Raw genomic sequence first — 23,990 nt, 5'->3', positions numbered from 1 at the left:
CCGAAGTGCTGTGACATAGCAGGCACCTCCACACCTGCCCTGAAGTGTTATTTAATAATTAATACTACTAATAAAGATTGTCACTCACTATTTGCTTAATCTTGAGGCCTAGAATTTGCCAAATTACAGCTCAGTTCTGTTAGGAAACTAAAATTGACTTTCTTTTTTGTTCGTTAATACAGTTTATTTTAATCTCATTTTTTAAAGATTTTATTTATTTACATTTCAGCCGTTCCCCACTTCCTCCTCCTTCTCATCCCATTCCTCCTCCCCTTGCCTCGGAGAGAGTGCTCTCCCTCATCCCCCTAAAGTTGACCTTCTTAGAAGGCTGCTGCAGCCACGGGTCCTGTGAGCATTTAAGATGTAATTAGGCCCACGCTTGTAAGGACATCAAGCGCCTAACAGACTCTCTTCTCTCCAGCAGAGCCCTGTTTTAATCTTGCTGAAGGTAGCTCACAGCCTGATTGCATTTCTTTCAAATTGCTCCAGCAGAAAACCCAGTTGAGAACTTATCTTGGGGTAGAAATACTGTCTTCCTGCTTTTAAGGGAACTGCCCTTGATATCACGAGCTTAGACTGGACGGAACAAAGAGAGGAAAGCTGGTCACTTCCGACGGCTCAATGGCCCGGGAGCTGTGGATTTGCCTCACTTTCTCTGTTCCAAGCTCTTGACTTCACAGACTGAGTGCTTCCAAGAAAAGCCATTTCCTTCGAAGACAGAGTCCGGCTTGGGAAAGCCGAGGAGGCGGGAGGGACTTGTGTTCCGGTGAGTAAGCACACATCTGACCTGGAAAGGACTCGTGTCCTTTCTGCAGGAGGGAGGGAGTCCAATTAGGGGCATGTATGAACAAATGACATCGCCTCACTGAGGGAAAGGGAAAAGCCGCCTCTGTGCTAACAATGAAAATGCGTTAACTAATCTACGAAGAATTTGCCAAGCTCAGGCGTCCCTGCCCTGAGCTCACAAGCTTCCTTCCTTAGAACTTGACCTCTGACCCAGTGCCTCTGGACCCTGAGGAAGTCAGGTGGGTGCTGGCTAGCTGAGGGGGCATCGCATGAGTGGACCAGTTGTCCCCTATGTGGCTTGTACACGGAGATAAAGTCTTCTTGTTTTATTTAATTAGTTTATTGTGTGTGGGTGTGTCCATGCCACGGTGTGTGTCTGGAGGTCAGATGTCATCTTCCACCACGTGGGTTCCAGAGATTGTCAGGTGTCCTCACCCACTGAAACATCTTGCTGGCCCTGGGGCAACTTTTTACTGAAAATAAGTCAGGAAGAAAAAGCAGTAAAGATGTATTGTGTAAAGGCTGTGAAGTAATACACAGACCATGACCATTGTGGGATAGCTCCTGGGTGTAGGTAGCTATTCCATAATGGGTGTAGTCTAGGATCAGTATTTCTGCCCCTCAGGGATGGACAAACTCCCTGGAGGTTCTGCTCAGCTGGCTCTTCCCACAATTCTCTCAGATTCTGGTGGACAGCAAGTTGCATCTTGGAGCTGCTAGCCCTGGGTGGATGCATTACTCCACTGCTGTGGTTCACGCCCTAAGGCATGCACTTTGCCAGGCTCTGTTCCAAAGGAAGTCAGTCCCCTGTAGCAGAACCACCAGGGGCAGCCTCTGTCTCAGGGCAGAGCTTCTCCCCAGTGCCCAGGAGCACCTTTTCCTGAGCGGCACTGTCCTAGGAGAGGGCTGAGGTCAGTCCCTGGTCTTCCCAATCGTCTTGTTTGTGACCTGTACTCCAAGGGAGCTTGCCTGAGGATGCTGGAGCTCAGGGCTTGTCCCAACGCCTGGGAGGTGTGGATGGGTTAGGGAGCGAGTCCTGGTCTCTCAGCCATGATCACCCAACGTAGGGTTTCGGTGGCATGGAGCTACATGGGTTTCCAGTTGCCTGCCCCTAACAGGATGAAACTAGAGCCCTAGAATGGGGGCCTGGGGGAGAGGAAACCTCTGTCTTCCTGGTTACAGCTGCCCAGGGTGCAGTTCCAGTCACAGGGAGCTGGGAAGAGTCATCAGTGGCCCCACCACAGGCTGACCCTGTTGCTACTGAAATCAGTAAGCTTTTTTTCTTGGAAATGTTTTTCCATTTACCACACATCCTCAGGGCAATTTCCAGTGGCTTTTAAGTGATGTTTTGTGGTTTTGTGTAGTTTTCAACAGTTACACAAATAGTTGCTTCAGAAGCAGAGAGTGTGGGGAGCTTCTTATAAGGGCCCTAAGGCAAGACCTACCCCAGTCTGTTGAGCCCCGTGCTGCCTACCCTGAGCTTCTGCAGAGGAAATGTGATAAGCTCCTGTGGTTGGACTTGGCATTGTGTGTGTGCGTGTGTGTGTGTGTGTGTGTGTGTGTGTGAGAGAGAGAGAGAGAGAGAGAGACTGTGTACATGTGCATGATTGCAACAGTGCCTGAACTCAGTGTAGCTAAAGGTTAATTATATATGTATACATATAGGTATATGTATACATATGTGATCTGTATGATGTATATGTGTGTACATATGTATATGCATACATATACGTGTATGTATATGATGCATATGTATATGTATATGATGTATATGTGTATATGTATATGGTATATATGTATATATATATTGTTTATGTATGTGTATATGTATATGTTTATTAGTGTTTTTCCTGCATGTAAGTCTATATACCACATGTATGCCCTGTTGCCCATGGATGTCAGAAGATGGAGTTACAGATGGTCATGAGGCACCTTGTGGGCACTAGGAACCAAACACAGGACTCCTGGAAGAGCAGGAAGTGCTCTTTGCCATGTATCCATCTCTCTGTTTATTTTTCAAGATAGTCTTTCACTCCGTGGGTCTGGCTGGTCTTGAACTCACAGATATCTGTTTGCCTCTGCCTGGGTCATGTTTGTATCATCATCACCATCGTCATCACCACCACCGCGATTGTCATCACCGCCATGTTTAGCTCTGCTGTGCTACCACTCCAGACTTAATCATAGCTTCATAGTCTTCACTTACTGTGTACTTCTGAAGCCCATGCAGACCCGTGGCCATGTTTTCTATTAGTGTTTTTTTCTTTCATGTCTAATGCTTGTGCATCACACACTAAATCTGATGGTACTAACCCCACGGAGGAACTCTTGGACTAATGGTTCTTCCCTAACCTCTCCGCTCTATACTTAAGACCTAGGACAGGCCGGCAGCTTCCTCCCATGACTATGTCAGTTTACCTTGTCATTCATTCATTCATTCATTCATTCTACTGATCACCGAGTTCTGTTGTAGAGAGACGACGCCATCATGGTGAGTGGCGAAAGGCAGGGAGCTGCGAGGTGAATATCCTAGAGACAGTCTGAGCTTGGTTGCTGATTGGAGGGAGAGCAGCTAGAAAATAAAAAGACCATCCCACCGGGCCTCTGTCCGGCCCTATCCCGACCACCTCAGCATCACCTGGCCTCTATCTCACCCCCACTCCACCCCGGTCTCAGCATTACCCCCACCTCAGCCTCTTCACAATGGCCTGGATGGTCTTTCCCTCACCCAACTCAGCATCACCGGGGAATCAGGGCTTCCCCCAGCGGCTCTGTTCTGAATCAGCTTGTCTGGAGAAGGAAGGTCGTGGCCATCCTTGGAGGTCAGAGTCAGTGGGGTACCTCACTGAGCAAATGCAGGGTTGGGTTGCGGGACCGGTGCTCAGCCCCACCCTTGAACTTAGCAGCATTAATCCATCACTCCAGAGCGACCAGCGAGGGCACGCAGAAGGGGTCGGTGAGGAGAGTGAGAGGTGCTGGTGCTGGTGTGCCTGCGTTTCAGTCAGGAGACTAGTTGGCTGCAGGGTTGCCTCTGAGGTGTCTGGCTACTCCTGGGACTGTGGGACCTCTGGCTGCCCCTTGGGAGCTGGTCCTCTGACCCCCAGGACTTGCCTTCTCCCGTTTCACACTTTGGAAAGCACTAGGAGTCAGTTATCAAGGGCACCCTCAACTCTCAGGAGCTCAAGGCAACAAAGTTCGAGATAGAACCCATGGGAGCCAATGGAGACTACCCTGGGTCAGCATAGTCAGTCCTGGGCATGTGGCACATAGCTGCTTCTAGTTCATTCTCTTGGCCTCTGTGTTCTTGTCTGTTATCCACTGCCGTGCCCACTCCACGTGAGCAGACATAGCACACACATTACAGCCAAGAACAGCCTAGCATTGCAGGGTATCTGATCACACTGTGAACCCCAGTGTGAACTGGAAAAACGTGTTTCTTGTTGTGGTGTGGCTCAGCCCTAGCACACACCTTTAACCCAAGACCTTTCTGTAAATAAGAGTTAAATAAAGTCAATGATAGGTCAAGAGGTGGAGAGAGCAAACAGCTGACAGGAAGTGATCATAGAGAACCCAGGAAAGCGAAGGAAAGGAGCTCTTTCCTCTTCTGGGATGTCAGTGGATGCCTTCTCTACTTCTCTGAGCGAGCAGGCTATCACCACAGCTTCTGGCTCCTGTGTCTTTATTGGCAAATCAAACATTTGGGTTTTGGGTTTTAAAAACAGTCCAGTTCATGGAGTTACATCAAGAGAGAACACATGAAAGAGACAATACACTGGCTTCCAGGACATGCCTGAGGAGAGTGCAGGGCTTCTCCAAGCATCACGTTATGTCATCTCTGAGGGTTTGACTTTCTGTTCCCAGACTTCCCCTGGCCAAGCCTCAGCTGGCCCTTGGTGAAGGCCATGTGCTGCCTCTGCTGGGGTCTCTTCAACACTGGACACTGTACTGGCTGGTTTTGTGTATCAACTTGACACAGGCTGGAGTTATCACAGAGAAAGGAGCTTCAGTTGGGGAAGTGCCTCCATGAGATCCAGCTGTGAGGCATTTTCTCAATTAGTGATCAAGGGGGGAGGGCCCCTTGTGGGTGGTACCATCCCTGGACTAGTAGCCCTGGGTTCTATAAGAAAGCAGGCTCAGCAAGCCAGGGAAGCATCCAGCAAGCCAGTAAGAAACATCCCCCCATGGCCTCTGCATCAGCTCCTGCTTCCTGAGCTGCTTGAGTTCCAGTCTTGACTTCCTTTGGTGATGAATAGCACTGTGGAAGTGTAAGCTGAATAAACCCTTTCCTCCTGGACTTGCTTCTTGGTCATGATGTTTGTGCAGGAATGGAAACCCTGACTAAGACAAATTGACACCAGCATAGTGGGGTATTCCTGTGACAACCTGACCATGTTTTGGGGGAGGACTGTGGAAGGACTTTGGAACTTTGGGCTAGAAGATCCACTCAGTGTTAAGAGCTCTGTGGGATGTTGTGTAGAAGCTTGGAAGATAATGTTGAGAATGGTGCAGAAGATGGAGGCCTGGCTTGTGAAATTTCAGAGGGGAGGCTAACTTCCCTTACTCTTATTGGGGCCATCGCTGGTTTGATTGTGAAGATTCTGTGGTTTTGGATAGCTGGGGCTGAAGAATCAGCTGTGATTAACAAGATACCAGAACTACTAATTGAAACCTTTGCATTAATGGGACTATTGATCGTGGTTAGCTAGAGCTAAGAAATTAGCGGTAGTTAAGAAGAGACCAGCATCATTGAGGTAAAATCTTCTGGGAAATGTTTTCTGAAAGCACACAGAGGCTGTGTTCCAGAGATAGCCAAAATTGTACCTCGTGCTGTGGCTAGACTTCGTACTGTGTAAGAATCACCCAGGTGGTACTGCTTTTGAAGGCATGAAGGGGTCATGAAGAGCAGCTGAGGCTCAGCACTGTGAGAGGCCATGGAAGGCCATTGGTGAAGGTACAACCTCAATTGGAATTGATGGCCCAGGACTTAAGGGGTCATGCAAAGGAGTTGAGGCTTGGCACCATGTAGAGAGCCTATGAGAGGCTATTGGTGAAGCCTAGTTACAGTGGAAGACAGCAGTGTTTTGGAGATGCCAGTACCATGATATGATCATCAAGAACAGCAGCAGCAGTGGAGTACAGGTAGGTAGCTGGAGCCTAGAAGACAATTGGGTAATGTAGTTAGATGTCACTTCATACACAAAGATGATGAGATGAACTTTTGGGGTCCTGTGGATTCACATCTCCAGCGTTAGCCATGGGGTGCCCTTCAACAGTGACTTGGAGTCTTGCATAGCTCCTGCCTGGGTGGGTTTCCAGGAGCCCAGTCCCAGTTTCTTATCCAGGGCCTATCCAGCAGTGGGGTGTTTGTTCCAAAGCAGCATCTTAGAGGTCCTCCACCCTTGAGCACTTGCCTCCCTCTCCTGCCTCTTTGTGTGTGTGTGTGTGGGGGGGGGAGGGCACTGGGACCATTACCATAAGCTTTTCAGATGCTCTTCTGTCCCAAGTGGCTCCTCCAGGAACTGTTCCCTCCAGTGGAGCCTCTGAGCTTCTGATGTTGCAGGAGAGAGGAAGTGAGCTCTATGGCTTTCTTGGATGAGAATGAGATTCAGTGAGGTAAGCAAGGCTGGCACTGGCAGGCGCTCTATGCTCCACAGTACGAGGCGTCACTATCTGCCCAGCAAGATTGATGGGAGTTGAGAGAGGTCTCTGTCTCAGCTTCAAGGTCCTGGACGCTTTGGGTGGAGCTGCACATAAATGACTCGTAAGAGTCTTTGAAGGTGACAGGGAAGAGACTGGTCACCGTGGCATACACACACTGGAAGGTGAGCTGTCACTGAGAAGCGAGATCCTCCATGAGTGACCTCGGGAGGACAGGGACAGAGCAGCAGCCCAGGGTGCGTGAGCTGACAGCCGGGTAGACTCTGCCTACCAGTGGGCTAATGGGGGGAGGGGAGCAGTGGGGGATGGGCTCCCACTGCCCCTGATTCTTGTCCATCTTGGATCTGACCTTAGAAGATGCTTTGGTTTCATTTCTGTTGTTGTAATTTAAAAAACAAAACAAAACAATCAAAAACCCAACATAGGAGAAAGGGGTTAGCTCACAGTTCTCGGCTACCACCCTCCACAGCAGGAAAGATGGGGTGACAGAAACTTGAAACATCCAATCACAGAGCTGAGAAACGAGGCAAGGCAAGGTTGGGAGTGCTTCCCGTTGGAAGTGCTTCCTGTAAGTGGCTGCTGTCCCAGGCAGCCTGGGCCCACACAGCTCAGTCTCGAGTTGACTGCATCTGTTTCAGCTCTGAAGTTGCCTGTCTTAGAGTCACCCTCGTTTGTCTCTTGAGCCCTCTCACATCTCTGTTGGCTGGTTTTGTGTGTCAGCTTGACACAGGCTGGAGTTATCACAGAGAAAGGACCTTCCCTTTGGGAAGTGCCTCCATGAGATCTAGCTGTGGGGCATTTTCTCAATTAGTGATCAAGGGGGGGAGGGCCTAGCATCTTGTGGGTGGGGCCATCCCTGGGCTGGTGGTCTTGGGTTCTGAGCAAGTCAGGGGAAGCAAGCCGGTAAGTAATATCCCTCCACGGCTTCTGCCTCAGCTCTGGCTTCCTGACCTGCTTGAGTTCCAGTTCTGACTTCCTTTGGTGATGAACTGCAATGTGTAAGTGTAAGTGGAATAAACCCTTTCCTCCCCAACTTGCTTCTTGGTCATGATGTTTGTGCAGGAATAGAAACCCTGACTAAGACACCTGTAGTTGGTACTTGACCCAGGGCCTGATGCAGACACCATGTGAAGGCAGAGGAGATGTGATCCTCTGCATGGCTGGTTTGGGTGGGATTTGGGGGAGCATTTGTTACAGCTATCATCACCCCACTAGGGTGACTGACTGTCATGGTTCACCAGGGCAAGGGTCTTTTCTGCAACCCAGACTCTCAAGCGCTGAGACTGGGGACTAGTCCTGGGAGTCCTGAGGGTGGGGTGGGGTGGGGTGGGGGTAGCCACCCCAATCCTTACCTCGTTCTGCCTGCTCAGGCTGGAACAGTAAGACCCACAAGGACGTTGCTGTCACATTGCAATAAACATCCCTGGGCTCTAAATCTCATTTTCCTTAAATCCATTTCCCTTAGAAATATTAGAGCATTTACCCCTTCCATTTTTATAAGACATGGTGAATAATGCCATTCATTCTAAATCCCTCTTTTCAGTCACCTTTAATATTCTTTTAAAAGAAAGAAAGGAAAAGACTGTTGGGACCAAGAGCCTCTCACACTTGGACCAAACCCAAAGGTGAACATTTATTTCAGCAAAACTCATTCAAGGTCTTGAAAGTCAAGTGTGCGATGTAAGATGCGCCTTGTCAGCCAGGACAATGCCCTTTTCTGCATTTGGACAGCTGGCAGCATTGTGACAGGCTGACGTGTTTGCTGTTCTAGGAATGCGACCCTATGAGATCAAGATGAATGTACGGGTGGGGCCTCCTGGCTCGCTAGGCCCCCGCCAGGATGGCTGTCTTCCATGTACCTTATCACGAGGTGGCTCTTCTGAGGCAGCCCACGGGGACCAGACTGCTGGCTCCAGCCTTCACTGTCTACTCAGTACAAGGGTGTTCTGTCACTGCTGCTGTCAGCCCCCAGGCTTCCAGCCTCAGGAGGTGTCTGGATGTCGTGCTGGGCACTCTCCTGTGAGAGGGATCCATCAACACTTTCAAATTCTGGCCTTTATCATTGTCATGGAGACAGTACCATCTGCGCCTCTCAAAGGGGATTTTTCCACAGCTCCATGAACAGGGCTCTCTTCCTCTCGTGGGCTCTTCATCCTATCAAGGTCCTTGAGAAATGGGGATGAGAGCTAGCTTAGTAAACTTTACTATTCATCCAATGAATGTTCCTTCCACCTGAATAACACCTTGGATCATTTTTTTTTTTTGATTTGAGCAGTTTTTTATCGTTGCATTTGAAATGTTTATTTATTTTGGATACTATTCCTTTGTCTTAATTTTTTTCCAGCTTCGGGCCATTGCACAGGCTGGCCAAGTGCTTACCTCTGAGCTACAATCCTGGTCTGTGATGGTTAGTGTTGTCAGTGTGACACAATCTAAAACCATCTGAAAGGTGGGCCCCTGAGAATGTCCCTGGGGGATTATCTCGAGTGTGTTAAGGTGGCACGATCCATTCCCTGAGGGCGGCACCATTCCTCAGGCAGGGGATCCTGGGCCGTTTAAATCAGAGAAAGCTAGTTGAGCGGTAGCGTGTCTGCATCAACTGCTCTCCTTTTCTGGTTGTGGACATCATGTGTCCAGCCGCTAAAGCTCCCACCGCCTTGACCTTCCCACGTGGTGGAACTGAACTACAATAAGCTCTTTCTCCCTTAAGTTGTTGCGATAAAGTATTTTATCACATTAAGAAAAAGAAATTAAGATACGGTCTTTTCTCATGGTGTGAAATGGTCAGGCTGCACTTGGAGTAATGATTTACTGCATCAGAACTGCCAAATGAAAGACTGCTGGGGGTGGGGGGAGCGGCCCTGGTAGTTAGGCTGACAGCGTGGTGCATGCTGGGAAGAGGGCCCAGTTTTGTGAGAGCAGAACTTGTTGAAGCGTCCGTCTTCCGTCTTTCAATGCTTGAGCACAACACATCGGCAACATCACATCTTTGTTCACTAGAACCCTACACAACTCTCTCTGTCCCAATCCCGTTTCCCTCTGTGGCCTTGCCAGGCACTTCCGGGATGGGTCCAGCATGGTGAGAGGGAGACGGGCCGCCTGCTATTCCAGGTACGGTGGACAAAGGTGGCCCTGCGTGTGGTGGCTCATGGTGCAGCAGACCCAGGCTCCTCCTCTCCTCTTGCTCTATAACATATGGCTATGTTTTGACTGCTGGTGTTTCTGCCTTTACATATGTACTCTAGGTATTAGAAATTAGAAGAAAGGAAGAAACCATTTCAAATACTTTGACAATTTTAAATAATTCCCTCTCCCTCTTGCCACCCCCTCCCCCGTGTGTGTGTGTGTGTGTGTGTGTGTGTGTGTGTGCGCGCGTGCGTGATACACATGTGCAGGGGCCATGCCGACCAGAGGTGGCAGGGTCAGACCTCCCTGGATTGGAGTCCCAGGGGACTGTGAGCTACTAGACATGAGCACTGAGAATAATTCTCCCCAAGCCTTCAGCCACATGGTGAGGGAGCCTGGGATCCAGTCTCGCCCTCTCTGAAAGGGATGCCTGCGAGGCTCTGGATAAGGAGTCACAAAGCTGAGACTCAATGCCACAGTACCCCGGGCAAGTGGCAGTCAACTGTAAGCTGGACGGATGGCTCATTCGCTGCAGCACAGTGACCAAGGGACAAGGTGGTCCTGTGGAAGGAGTCTGGCTAGGTGCTCGCTGGCAGTTGGATGGCTTAAAGGACTTCAAGTGGTATCAAAATTTATTACTAGTATTCTCAATCACAGGAATATTCAAATTGTGTCAAAAGACAGAGCCACAGCTGGCTGGTGCAGACGATGGCTACTTCAGAACCCAAAGATGTCCCAGGTCAAAAAGAAAAGAAACACAAGACTTCCTGTTCGGTGGCTGTCTGCACTGTCAAGGTGAGGTCTACTGAGAGTGTCTCAGAGATTCAGCAGCCGTGTGACCCAGGTGAGTCACTAGGCAGGTAAACACAGTGTGGCCAGCTGCCAGTGGGTTACTATGGAGGGGACACAGTGCCTGAGCATCTGGCTCTCAGCGGGGTTTAAAGCAGCCCCCCCCCCGCCCCCCGTGTCTGCTGTTTCTTCCCTCAGAATGAGAAGTGAGGCGTGGGATGGTGAGTCCTGATGCTTCCGTGAAGCAAGTATCACTGCGAGGCCATGGGCAGCACCCATGTCTGGTGGCATTGATGCCAGTTTCTAATCCACGTAGTAGTTTCTAAAAAGTTCTGCTGAGATCACACACCTTGACTCAGTCCCCCATGTAATTCTGAGCATGAATTGTCTGCACACAAACTGTGCACGGGCAGAGGCAGGATCCCTAGATACAACTAGATGCTCTAAGAGCAAATGCCATCTGAGGCCAAAACATTCCAAGGAAAAACTTAAGAACTATAATCGAAGTAAGGAGGAATAATAGGTGCAAATTTGTTGGGGTTTTTTTTGTTGTTTTTTTTGCAAAATTTGATCAATCGAAACAGCAGAACTGCAAAGCCTGGCCAGCTATATCGGCTTTGGGAAGCGGCCTTTTAGGGGCCCCCCTCTAAGTAGCTTCAAGTTGTTTGAGAGGCCAAAGCTTTTGGGAGACTCAAGGTGTGGGACTCAGTCCCATAGCTTTTCCCAGATGCCCAAGTCTCTCTGCAAGTGGGGACAGGCACATCTAGCTTGACCTCTGAGGATGAAGCCAGGTAGAGCAAGTGGCTTGCTCTCATCACAGGTGTGGGATGCTGGCTCCGGGGAAAGGCTGCCTTCCAGCAGGTGGGACCTGTCCCGGCCAGCTCCCCTTGTTCTTGCAGTCTCTTTCAAGGCTGTGGCGGCGGCCTTGGGTGCTCAGGTGGGTGGGGCGGTAAGTGGGCAGGGCGGTGGGACGGGAAGTCCAGTGCAGGGAACAGCACTGTGCTTCCTTTCCCTTACAGGGAACACGAAGGATTTCCTCTTAACTGAGTCAGCATCCTGGAGGCCAAGGTCAAGGGTAAGTGTGTCTCTGGGACACTTGGAGCTGCAGGGAGCCGCCTGGGGCGTACCTCATTTGTTGGCAGATTTAGGTTTTGGGGGGTTACAGTGGCTTAGGGGAATAGTGACTTCAAAAAGGCCCAGTGCCCCAGTATGTCCTGCAGGGGGTCACTGAACCAGACACAGCTGCACAAAGCCATTGTCGTCAGCCTGAGGGTGTAGACCACAGCACAGGGAAAGCAGGAGGCTGGGGCTGGAGTTGGTGTGGCCGCTCGGTCCCAGGACCACGATTCCTTTTCCCAACCTGTTTTAGTGAAGGAGACTTGAAAGGTAAACTGAGGAGTCAAGACCCCAAGTTAGCCTAGCTGGCCTCTCCTCCTGGCAGGTAAGGCCAGGGGGCACCAACCAGGAGCCAAGCTTACCCTCGGGGGTTAGCACAGTCAGGACTGCCAGTGGGTTACCCTAGTGCAATTGTTCTCACCCTTCCTAATGCTGTGACCCTTTAATACAGTTCATGTTGAGGTGACCCCACAATCATAACATTATTTCGTTGTCACTTGTAATTTGTAATTGCCACTTTGCAAACTGTAATTTTGCTGTCATGAATTGTAAACATCTGACATGCAGGACATTTGGAATGTAACCCCGTGAAAGGGTGGGTGGTTCAACCCACCGGCCTGCCCTAGTGTCTGCACCTAACGCGGATTCAGAAGCCAACCCCATTCACGCGGGAACAAGCCTGCAGCTAGCGGCCTCTAGTGGCCTGATGGTCAAATGACAGCCAGGGGCCACATCCTCTATCTGGCAACAGGGATCCCCTCCAACACAGGCACACAAGATAAGGGAACTAGGAAAGACATGGCTCTGAACTATGGTGCACTGGCAAGGAAGTCCTTAGATGTGACACAGTTGTCCTAAAATGAGAATAATTCACACATTTTTCTTTTGAATGTATATTTATTAAGTTCTAAAACTGTGACTTATTTCAAAAATTCAAACTAAAGGAAAACCAGGAAGGTAGAAATTTTCACACCTTTGACAGTGTCTTATAGGATTATAATTATTTTGCCCAAGAATGGTGGGCCGTGGTTCTGAAGTCAAGTGCAGCCTTCACCTGGGCCGCCACTTTATGTCTTTTACCCCATGAAAATGTCTTTTCAAAGCCGTGTTGTCAGCCCACGGGGAGTTCAGACAGGAGTCGTCATCATTCTCTTCCAGTTTCTGGAAATGAACACACCTTACTCTAGGTGGCACTTCAGGAAGTAGTTCTTATAGACTGAGGAACTAACCCGGGTCACTTCCTGCCGCCCCACCATGCCCCTGCCAGGGGCCCCACCCACAGGTGATGTGCCCGAGACCTCTGCTGCCCAGGGGCTACCTTGAGCTCCTCCTGTCTTCTGTGGTAAAACAGCATCAGCTGCTTGTGCTCCTCACTGCTGATGATGGGCTCCCGGGCCGGTGCGCCCTGACCTCTCTGCAGAGGCAAAGGCACAGTCAACCCTGCGGAGACGGTCCTTACAGGGACATCAGAGGAACAGGACTGTCTCTAGCTGCCTCTGCAAACAGCTAAGACTGCAGGCTGCTAAGCCCTGGAGGGCTCGGCATGAGCACTGAGCACTGCTGGGGACTTGGACTCGTGGTGGACACCGTCTCTCTCAAGGTCCCGTGCAGACAGGACGGTACTCGGAACCATGACTTAGGAGACAGAAATCTCCAGGCCTTGTTCCCCAGAACCCTAGACACCTTGGCCGAGGGCTCCCTCGCTTCCCACCCTTGTCTGCACACAGCAGCAGCCTGAAGCGCCTTATAAACCAGGTGGGCGGTGCCGTCGGTAAGGTCCACACAGGGTAAGGTCCACGCAAGGTCAGAGGACATGCACCACTGACTTGTGAAGCGGAGGCGCTCACTCACCTGCTGGATCTTGACGATGATTTTGGTTTTCTCGTTTTTCCCCACATAGTCTGAAAGCTTCTGTGTTCTTCTCAGCTCCTTGGCGGCCCACCACAGCTGTGCCTCTGACTCCTGGATGACTTCGAGGGCTGCCTGTGGTCAGTCGGGAAGCGGCTTGAGGAGGAAGGCAGTCGCATCCCACCCTGGCACCCAGAGCCTGGCTTCTGCGCTCCCCACCCAACCTCACACACCTGAGTTCCCGACAGATCTTCTTTATTTTCAAATTCCATCCGGATGGGATCGTACGGTGGTAGCCCCATGGGATAAACAATCATCACGGCCCCGCGAAGCTGGTCCAAGGCGCTGCTCACCATCTCCATGGTAACAAAGACTCCTGCCTCTACTTGTTTCTGAAAGTGGACCAGCATCACTATCGATCCAATAACCACCTCCCCTCGCCCCGCAGGCGCCCCCTGAGGGCCTTGGAGGCCTGCCAGCACAGAGGAACCAGAGAGCTGCTGCTTTCTGCAACTGCCGTCCACTTCGGGGCTGAGCCGAGGACACTGTGGCCCAGGCCAGACTGTGAGTGGCACCAGAGAGGCGGCTTCAGGACAGGTACAGCCCTAGGTGGGTGGGAGAGGAAGGGGCAGCCAGAGCCTCAGAGTGTCAGGCACAGGGTGACAATGCCCAGGGTGGGGTGATGACACTGGAGCTTGTCTTGCAGTGAGCCCAGTATGGACTGAGTGGAGGGACATCAGCCAAGGCTCTCAAGAGAACAGAGGGAGGCACATGCAGACCAGAGCTAAGGTTAGAGCTAAGGTTTGCCCCCGGTTCCTGGGACACAGCAGAAGCCCCTGGGACAGCTAGGTGCTGGGGTGCATTTATCTCGTGTCTGTGGCACTTGGCTACATGCATGTGTATGCACCGTGTGTGTGGAAGACTACTGCGACAGCCACGTGGGAGCTCTGAGTAGCGAGTGCTTTTAACATGGCCACCTCTGCAGGCCCACCATCTGACGAGACAGGTCTTCACGTGGAGTGCAGGCTGCCTGGGACTCGGGGTTCTCACCTCTGCACTCTGTGTGTAACCCTGGCTTCCCCTGGCCCCCAGGAAGCTCCTTCGCATTATACCCGAGTCTGCATCAACAGCTTGGGCCACGGTGGTCACTGGACACAGTCCCTGCCTAGCAATGCCGAGGTGACACTGGTGCTCTAGCTGGGGGTCTGAACTGAATGCAGTGGTCGGAGGGTGTGGCTCCGAACTCATGGGGTCCATGCTGACTGGGTCCCTAGGGGTAGACCTGAACTGATACTGAGGAGGCTTTAAACAGCATGGGTGAAGGCGTGGGAATGAGGAGGCATGTCAGGAGGATGGTACAGATGGGACCAGCCGCAGGCATGTGGCTGTCACAGGGAAAGGAGCTGAGGCTGACGCAGGGTACAGTCTATGTGTAGCTGGCACTGTGGTCATGTGAACAGGAACCTACAGGGGGTGCCGAGCAGAGGGGGAAGAGAGCGGGAACTCTGTTCTAGAATCCTGACTTTCACAGACTCCAGAGACTTCACACTCAGCAGGCTGCTTTTCAGGAGCTCCTCAAAAGACCGGGCAGGGGGCACGGGGGTGCATGCCTGTAATCCTGAGGCAGGAGGATAGCTGTGAGTACTAGGCTGGCTGAGGCTACATAAGAAGAGTCTCAAATATAATAAATTGAAAAAATAGTTTGGCTAAGAGCTTGGAGCATGTTCAGAAGGACATTTTGTGGGGTAAATCTGGAAGCGTGGGAGGACTGAGCTTTGCCAAGACAAGCTCATGTGGGTGGCAACGACTGTCACCCAACAGATAAATGTGACAAGTGAAAATACCAAAGATATATTTGCGTGTGTGTGGTGTGCTATATAGCACATGCTGGGGGGTGGGATAAGAGGACAATTTGTGGTTCTCTTACTACCAGGAGGGTCCTGCCTGAAATCAAGCCCAGCACTCTGGAACTTTGTTATCAAGCATGGAGCAAGCGCCTTATCCACCTGGCTCTCCAGCCCCAGGGGCTTTTTTTTTTTTTTTTTTTTTTTTGGTTTTTCTGAGACAGGGTTTCTCTGTGTAGCCCTGGCTGTCCTGGAACTCTCTGTAGACCAGGCTGGCCTCGAACTCAGAAATCCACCTGCCTCTGCCTCCCAAGTGCTGGAATTAAAGGCGTGCGCCACCACTGCCCGGCTCCAGGCATTTAAATATCCCTGATTTCTCTTCATCCAGGAGCACATTATCTGCCCTTCAATGGTATTCTCCTTCTGTGAAATAGGTTTTAGATAAATGCTGGACATGATTCCCAATGCTTTGTAGTAAATGTCAGTCCTGTCTGTATCTATAGCTCCCTTAGAACTTCCCCAGCTGAGCTTTCTAGGTTCTTCAAAACACAGGAAGCTCAGTTCAGGTCAGGTCACACATTGCACACATTCACACAAAGACAATAGAAGCCTCTGTTTGCTCTGCAGGAACCGGCAGGCTGGGTAACTGTCATGGCGGAGGGAAAGCCAGGGCCTCTTCAAATATGCTTGTTTGCTTTGCTGATGGAAGGCAGAGAAAGGAAAGAAAAAAGCAGAAGCAAAGGCAACAGAAAAGTGGGGAAGAGAGGTGCAGGGACCAACGCCACCGCCGACTACAGCTAACTGCAACCCACCCTCAAGATCGGCCTCTTCAAAGACAGAAGCTGACCTTGGACACTATTGCTTTGGCTTCTTCTATTGTCTTCTTTAAAACCTGCTTCATTTTCTCATTTGGAGCTATAAAAATAAAAAAGGACAGTCGTCAAACACACAAACTCTTTTAAAAACTCCGGATGTTCTCAAACTGGCCTGCCTGAGCCTGGGAGCTCGAGACGTGGGTGCTCCAGTCTGGATTTAGCACAGGACATAAAGAGTGGGAACCCGGGTGGGATCCCACAGCAAGGGGAGTCTGCAGTATCTTCTACGCTGTTTGGCCCTGGCTACAAAAACAGGCCAGCAAAACAAGGAGATGCTAAAAGAATTTTAGGCCTCTCAAACTACAAAGCTGTGACTCATCTCTGTCAGGATCTCACAGGTAGACATGGACAGTGACTGGCTGGCTGCATGCCAGTAAAACCTTATGTATGTTTGTATGTATGTTCGTTTGAGTTAGGGTTGCCCTGCATACACAGGCTATCCTAAGCTCTGGAGTGCTAGCATTACGTGTGTGCCCTCTTGACCCACAAAACTTTACTTCACCTGACAACTATCCAAATGTGGCAGAGAGCACCAATTCCTATCACAACTTCCAAGCTAAAAACTAAGCACAGTGGAGACAGAGTCCCCACGTCTAGGGAGAATGGCATGGCCCCCATCCATTTCTGACCTACAGAAATGGCAAGCTTAAATGGCCTGTTTATCCCACAAATGGGGCACTTCAGTAGGAGCAAGCAGACAGAGCGGGGTCCTCCCCTTGGCTCACCCTGGGCTGGGGTTTTAGTTTTAGCACAGGCATTTTACAGAAATGACGAAACTGCATTGGTGAGTGTGGGCGTGCACGTGTGTGCTGGCATGCACGTGTGAACTGTGGGGAGTAAGCTCTCTCCATCCACCATCCAGGGGGCCAGACTCAAGTTATCAGGTACCCCTGCAAGCGCTCTGAACTGCAGACCCGCCCTGCTGGCCCATATCTCTTAACCTAAAGCCCCACCTTCAGGTCTGCTGTGACGTGCAGGAGCAAAGGCAGGAGAGAGAGAGAGAGCCTGTTACCTTGCCCGTTCCTTCGCCCGATGTCATCCTTTGCGAAAACGGATCCCCCGCTGGGCACACACTTCTCCCCCCACTCATCCTTCAGTTTCAGCTCTTCAATCTGCTCCTCAGTCAGCCCTTGCATATTAGGAGGCAGAAACACACCATGTTCTGCCAGCTCTTCCATCTCTGAAAAACAAGGGAAGGGCACAGTCTTCAGCTGTGATCACTAGAAGTGCGCACTCCTGGCTCAGGTCTGGCTGCTCTAGCTCACGAAAGATTCTAACACTCATATACCATGAGCCACATGTCAGGCTTTCCTTACCCTAGACAAAGCCACCAACTCCTTAGTCAGTGTAGCAGTGAGATTCAGACCTCCCCACCCCCACCCGAGTCTATGCTCTAAGGCCCTGGCCTCAGGAGTTACCAGGTCGACACTCAAGACCAAGCCAGTTCACACGGCTTTACCAATTTTCCAAGGAAAGTCTCAGATAGCCCCATTTAATGTAACCTCGTAAAGGGTGCAAGACAATTGCTTAGACGTCCATCTTCCTAATGTACAACTCTGTGATCTGAGGCTTGCCGAGAGCTCTAGCTAATATTTTATGAGACCCTTACATGGAGTCTCACTTGGTAACGTGCTTGTTGAGTGCCTTAGTCACGGTTTCTATTCCTGCACAACATCATGACCAAGAAGCAAGTTGGGTAGGAAAGGGTTAATCCAGCTTACACTTCCACAGTGCTGTTCATCACCAAAGGAAGTCAGGACTGGAACTCAAGCAGGTCAGGAAGCAGGAGCTGATGCAGAGGCCATGGAGGGATGTTTCTTACTGACTTGCTTCCCCTGGCTTGCTCAGCTTGCTTTCTTATAGAACCCAGGACTTCCAGCCCAGGGATGGCACCACCCACAAGGGGCCCTCCCCCTTGATCACTAATTGAGAAAATGCCCCACAGTTGGATCTCATGGAGGCATTTCCCCAACTGAAGCTCCTTCTCTGTGATAACTCCAGCCTGTGTCAAGTTGACACAAAACCAGCCAGTACAATTGACCCCTTGTCAACTTGACACACAAACACATCACTATTAAGTCTCAACCCTTACTTTTTTTTTTGTTTTGTTTTTTGTTTTTTGTATTTGGTTTTTCGAGACAGGGTTTCTCTGTATAGCCTTGGCTGTCCTGGAACTCACTCTGTAGACCAGGCTGGCCTCGAACTCAGAAATCCTCTTGCCTCTGCCTCCCAAGTGCTGGGATTACAGGCGGCGCCACCACCGCCTGGCTGAGCTCTTACTTTCTTATTCATCCCCAAGATCTAAATAACGTTAAAAGTCCCACAGTCTTTACAAATTCTTACATATTAAATTTTCAATTCCTTTAAAATATCCAGTATCTTTAAAATTTCAAAGTTGTTTCTTACAATTAAAAGTATCTTAATTGTGGGCTTCACTAAAATACTTTCTTCCTTCAAGAAGGAAAAATATCAGGGCACAGTCACAATCAAAAGCAAAATCAAATTCCAATCATCCAATGTCTTATGATCTTCTGGGCTCCTCCAAGAGCTTGGGTCACTTCTCCCGCTCTGCCCTTTGTAGCACACAGCTTGTCTTCTAGGCTCCAGCTGCCTGTACTCCACTGCTGCTGCTGTTCTTGGTGGTTATCTCATGGCACTGGCATCTCCAAAACACTGCTGTCTTCTGCTCTAACTAGTCTTCATCAATAGCCTCTCATAGGTTCTCTTCATGGTGAACAAACTCCTTTGCATGACCCCTTAAGTCCTGTGTCATCAATTGCAACTGAGGCTGCACCTTCACCAATGGCCTTCTGTGGCCTCTCACTATGCGAGCCTCTGCTGCTCTTCATGATCCCTTCATGCCTTCGAAACCAGTACTACCTGGGTGACTCTTACACATTACCAAGTCCAGCCATAGCACAAGGTACAACCTTGGCTATCTCTGGAATATAGCCTCTGTGCTCTCAGAAAACACTTCCCAGAAGATTTCACCTCAATGTTGCTGGTCTCTTCTTAATCACTGCTAATTTCTTAGCTCCAGCTAACCAGCATCAATAGTCCCAGTAATCTAAAGGTTTCAATTTAGTAGTTCTGGTATCTTGTTAATCACAGCTGATTCTTCAGCCCCATCAAACCAAAACCACAGAATCTTCACAATCAAAATAGCAACAGTCCTGATAAGAGTCTTTAATCTGAAATTTCACAAGCCAGGCCTCCGTCTTCTGCACTGTCAACACTGTCTTCTAAGCTCCTACAGAACATCCCACAAAGCTCCCAACATCCTAATGGCTCTTCTGACTCAAAGTTCCAAAGTCCTTCCACAGTCCTCCCCAACACATGGTCAGGCTGTCACAGGAATACCCCACTATGCTGGTACCAATTGTCTTAGTCAGGGTTTCTATTCCTGCACAAATATCATGACCAAGAAGCAAGTTGGGGAGGAAAGGGTTTATTTAGCTTATACTTCCACATTGCTGTTTATCACCAAAGGAAGTCAGGACTGGAACTCAAGAAGGTCAGGAATCAGGAGCTGATGCAGAGGCCATGGAGGGATGTTCCTTACTGGCTTGCTTCCCCTGGCTTGCTCAGCCTGCTCTCTTATAAAACCCAAGACTACTAGTCCGGGGATGGCACCACCCACAAGGGGCCCTCCCCCCTTGAGAAAATGCCTCACAGCTGGATCTCATGGAGGCATTTCCTCGACTTAAGCTCCTTTCTCCGTGATAACTCCAGCTTGTGTCAAGTTGACACAAAACCAGCCAGTACACTGTTTAAGTGTGAGGGGCTGACTTGAATCCTAGAACCCATGTCAAAAGGCCAGGTGTGGTGGAGTGCACTTAGAACGCCTGTGCTGAGCGTGGGAGGATGTATGGAAAGGAAGGGAGAGACCTGGGGACCCCTGGGGATTGGTTGCTGGCCAGTCTGCTTTGCATCAGGCCAATGAGATATCCTGTCTCAAAAAGACAAGGTTACACAACACCTAAGTTACAACCCCCTCATACACACAGACCCCCCCCTCCCCGTCCCCCACTGGTACAGAGACACCCATTCACAAACCTACTCACAAAACTTTATAATGATACTTCATAAAATCACTGGGAAAGATTTAAGGCGACTGTGCAGGGTGGTTTTTGTCACTCTGGCACACATCTACACATACGCCGGGAGAGGGAACCTCAACTGAGAAACCGTCTCCCTTAGATGGCTACAGGCAAGCTGTAGGGCATATGTTTGAGTAAGAACTAATGAACACACGTTGGGTATTGCCCCCGATGCGAAGATGGGTCTGTGGTGACAAAGAATGTCTGAACAAAACCTGAGGAGCAAGCCAGTAAACTGCTTCCCTTCGGCTGAGGAAAAGCTTCCTGCTTCCTCTTCCTGCCTTGATGTCCCTTCATGAACTAAAACTGGCAAAATGAAAAAACCCTTTCCTCTCCAAGTTGTTTTTGGTCATGGTGGTTTTTCCTTCCTTCCTTTCTATGTTGTTTTCTTTCTTCACAGCTATGGAAAGCTACTAACAATGGAGTTGGTATCAGGATCGTGGCGCATATGACGGACCTAACTGTGTTGCTTGGGGACGGACCACTTTGTCAGTGTTTGGAACTTTGGGCTGGAAAAGCCACCGAGCACTCAGCACTTACTGGGCCATGGAGGAGCTCGAGGGCAGAGCACAGGCACAGGTTTGCATGTGAAGGGTCAGAGGGAAACCAAGACCCTACCTGGGCCATTCCTGTGGTATTTTGTATTAAGAATCTCCAAATACCTTTAATCCTAGCACTTAGGAGGCAGAATCAGGCAGATCTCTGAGTTCCAGGCCAGCCTGGTCTACAGAGTGAGTTCCAGTGAGGGCTACACTGAGAAACCCTGTCCTGAACCAACCAACCAACCAACCCACCCACCCACCCACCCCGTTGGTTCTGGTCAGCCAGAGCTGTGATAGAGGACCAAAATTACAGAAGTGAAACCTTTGCCTGGGTGGAAATCAACTGTGACTAAGAAAATAACAACAACAAAAATCTTCTGGGATAAGCTTGCTCAGATGGTCAATGGACAGAGCTGTTGTCTACAGTGTGCCAAAGCTGGATCTCATGCCTGCAGCCAACCTTGGCAATGTGTATGTACCTTCTAGATGGTCCTGGTTTTGAGGGCACGAAGGACCATGGAGAACAGTGGAGGCTGGGCATAGGAAGAGGCCAAGGTGAAACTCAGTTTTAGGGAAACCCCAGGGTTGAGAGGACCATGGAGAGAGGGTGAGGCTTGGCATCACGAGGCAGGGTGAGAGACCCCAAATAGAGGCCATGAGGCAACTGGTGCCATTGGTAAGGGCGAGGCCTGTGGGCATTCCAGCATTTTAGAAATCCCAGTACCATGGGATGACAACCAAGGACAGCAGCAGCTGTGGAGTGGAGCCACCCTGTGAGACGTGTTTTAGGGCTCTGGGCAGCAGAGCGGAGAGGAACCGAGAGGATCGTGAGTCCCATATGTCTGACACTGAGTTTCACAGTGTTATACTTCAGTTGTCATTTGAGTGTAACTGCTCTGGATCTTCCCTCTTGGAATAGTGTTAGATTTCCTTTTTTTATTTTATAACAGCCTAGTTATGGATATCACAGAGAGGTTTGAACTTTGAAAGAGACTGAACTTTTGGATTTGGTTTTTTCGAGACAGGGTTTCTCTGTGTAGCCTTGGCTGTCCTGGAACTCACTCTGTAGACCAGGCTGGCCTCGAACTCAGAAATCTGCCTGCCTCTGCCTCCCAAGTGCTGGGATTACAGGCGTGCGCCACCACCGCCCGGCGAGACTGAACTTTTAAAGTGAATTTTTAAAAGTCTGTGGGACTTCTGAAAGTTGAAATTGGGTTTATATTGAGATATTAATAGTAATGAGTCTTGGGGATAAGCAAAAAGGGGAGGGTTATGGTTTAATGGTGATGTATCGATGTCGACAAGGATGCGATTGTTCTGCTTGGCTTTTGTGGACCTGGTATGACTGTAGACCTATCTAGGAAGAAGGAACCTCAGCTGAGAAAATATTTACATTAGATTGCTTGTAGGCAAGTCTGTAGGTAGGGCATTTTCTCAGTGACAGCAATAGGAGGGCCTAGCACTCTCCGGTGGAATTACCCCTGGGCAAGTGGTCCTGGGTGGGATAAGAAATCGGGCTGAGCAAGTCATGAGGAAGCAGGCCAGAGAGCAGTGCTCCTCCATGGTATCTGCTTCAGTGCCTACTACTGTGTCTCTGCCCGGAATCCATTCCTGACGGACCACAGCTGTCTGATGAAATAAACCTTTTCTCTTCAAGCTGCATTTTGTCAATGTTTTATCACAGCAATAGAAAATCTAAGACTATTCAAAAGTGAAGAAATCCACTTCATGTTCACTATTCCAAAGCATGGTTTTATACTTTTCCTATCTCATACGTGTTTAAGCCTGAGCTGGGCCTTTGAGTCTTGCTATATTGCCTGCCTTTCTTTTTCCTTTCTTCCTTCCCTTCCTGTGAGGCAGACACTAAATGTTCCTCGAATACTGGGAAGACAGCATATGACCTGCAGCCAAACAATACTATGGGGTAAATGGTGCGCGTTTACAGCCTTGCTCCATTTCCAAACTGAGCACCCGGGAGACCAGGGGGCTGGTGTGACCCACCCTCATCTTCTTAAGACAGACCACACTGGCACCGGTCTGAGTGCGGGCAACAGAAACTATCTATCTGTGGGTTCTAAATTCACCCATGCAATTCTTACATGCTGCACCACACTTTCAATTTATGATGTCAAAGACCCAGAGGTTCCCCCCCCCCAAATGCTTTACTTTTTTTTAATAAGTCACTTAATATTAAGCCTTCTTTGAATTGTTTTGTTTTGTTTATCGAGACAGGGTTTCTCTGTGTAGCCCTGGCTGTCCTTGAACTCACTCTGTACACCAGGCTGGCCTCGAACTCAGAAATCCGCCTGCCTCTGCCTCCCAAATGCTGGGAATAAAGGCGTGCGCCACCACCGCCCGGCTGAGCCTTCTTTGATGAAATAAACCTTTTCTCTTCAAACTGCATTTTGTCAATGTTTTATCACAGAAATAGAAAACCTAGGACTATTCAAAAGTGAAGAAACTCACTTCATGTTCACTGTTCCAAAGCATGGTTTGGAATATATATATATATCGGGTCTTAAGGCGGTCCTAGAATGTAAAAATGTGTTTCCTAGGAGACCGAAAACAACACCAAGTTTCTCCCAGTGACAACTTTAATGCGCAGTTTCAAAGCCAGGAGACTCAAGGGCCGGGGCTCCTAACGTCTCAAACTCGGCATTCGCTTTCGTAAGCCCCCTTCCCTGAAGCTACCACTCTACCTCACCCTTGCTAACTCCCACCGCTCGGCTGGATCTCTCAGCTCCGTGGGGCCGCCTTTCCACCCAGTCCGTTCGCACTTCCGGGAAGTCCAATCCCAGCTCTGCGAGCACGTAGCTCAGCCTCACTGGCTTCCCTGCTGCTCTCCTCTGAGTCGGTGGTTAGCTGACTAGTCTGGGTTCTTCCAGTTGTTGGGTCTTTCATCCCGGGTCAGTCCTGATGCTCCCACCCCAGGCTACTGCATTATCTTCCCCAATCCTCACAACCCCGAGCTCTCCCACCGCATCGGCCATCCTCCCGTTCCGTACCTGTGCAGAGCCTGTGCACCTTCAGCCGCCCGTTGTAGACGCGGGCCACCTGCGCCGTGAGCTCTTCCAGCTCGGTGCTCCCGGGCGCCTGCAGCAGGAACTGGCTCTCGTCGCCTCTCTTCACGTGCAGCACCACCATGGCTGCACCAGAGGCGCCGCCGAGGCGGCAGGGCTGCAGGCAGGAAACTCGATGCCCGAACGAGGTCGGCCCGCTCCACACCGCCCAGAGATTAACCGCTGCTCCGAGGTGGAACCCCGGAACACGGCTCACGCGTCCGCCGCCGGGTGGGATAAAAAAAAC

General features: G+C 50.1%; 1 protein-coding gene and 1 long non-coding RNA gene across 2 annotated transcripts; one reads left to right on the top strand and one right to left on the bottom strand.

Moving 5' to 3' along the window:
- Window positions 1-557: 557 nt before the first annotated feature.
- Window positions 558-12,304, top strand: LOC127666009 (uncharacterized). Its single transcript, XR_007973531.1, has 3 exons — window positions 558-766; window positions 10,228-10,414; window positions 11,379-12,304. It is a non-coding gene; the product is annotated as an uncharacterized LOC127666009 (long non-coding RNA).
- Window positions 12,305-12,369: 65 nt separating this feature from the next.
- Cfap298 (cilia and flagella associated protein 298) lies at window positions 12,370-23,985 on the bottom strand. The gene is made up of 7 exons (XM_052158690.1): window positions 23,690-23,985; window positions 17,055-17,222; window positions 16,015-16,082; window positions 13,557-13,715; window positions 13,327-13,458; window positions 12,794-12,889; window positions 12,370-12,636 (listed from the first exon to the last, which is right to left on the bottom strand). The coding sequence occupies exons 1-7, from the start codon at window positions 23,826-23,828 to the stop codon at window positions 12,526-12,528; spliced, it is 873 nt and encodes a 290-aa protein (XP_052014650.1). The 5' UTR covers window positions 23,829-23,985; the 3' UTR covers window positions 12,370-12,525.
- Between the last annotated feature and the right edge of the window lie 5 nt (window positions 23,986-23,990).

The sequence above is a fragment of the Apodemus sylvaticus genome, chromosome 15 (genome assembly GCF_947179515.1).
Source record: "Apodemus sylvaticus chromosome 15, mApoSyl1.1, whole genome shotgun sequence".
Taxonomy (NCBI): domain Eukaryota; kingdom Metazoa; phylum Chordata; class Mammalia; order Rodentia; family Muridae; genus Apodemus; species Apodemus sylvaticus.
Note: the sequence above shows the minus strand (reverse complement) of the source record. Positions and strands in the feature narration are given on the sequence as shown.

What these genes read in the sequence shown, in the direction of transcription:
- Cfap298 (XM_052158690.1), bottom strand. Translation starts at nt 23,828, where the DNA reads ATGGTGGTGCTGCACGTGAAGAGAGGCGACGAGAGCCAGTTCCTGCTG. An exon ending in CGGGCGAAGGAACGGGCAAG is followed by an intron (nt 16,083 to 17,054) that starts GTAACAGGCTCT and finishes TTATTTTTATAG; the next exon opens with CTCCAAATGAGAAAATGAAG. An exon ending in TCATCGTCAAGATCCAGCAG is followed by an intron (nt 12,890 to 13,326) that starts GTGAGTGAGCGC and finishes TTGCCTCTGCAG; the next exon opens with AGAGGTCAGGGCGCACCGGC.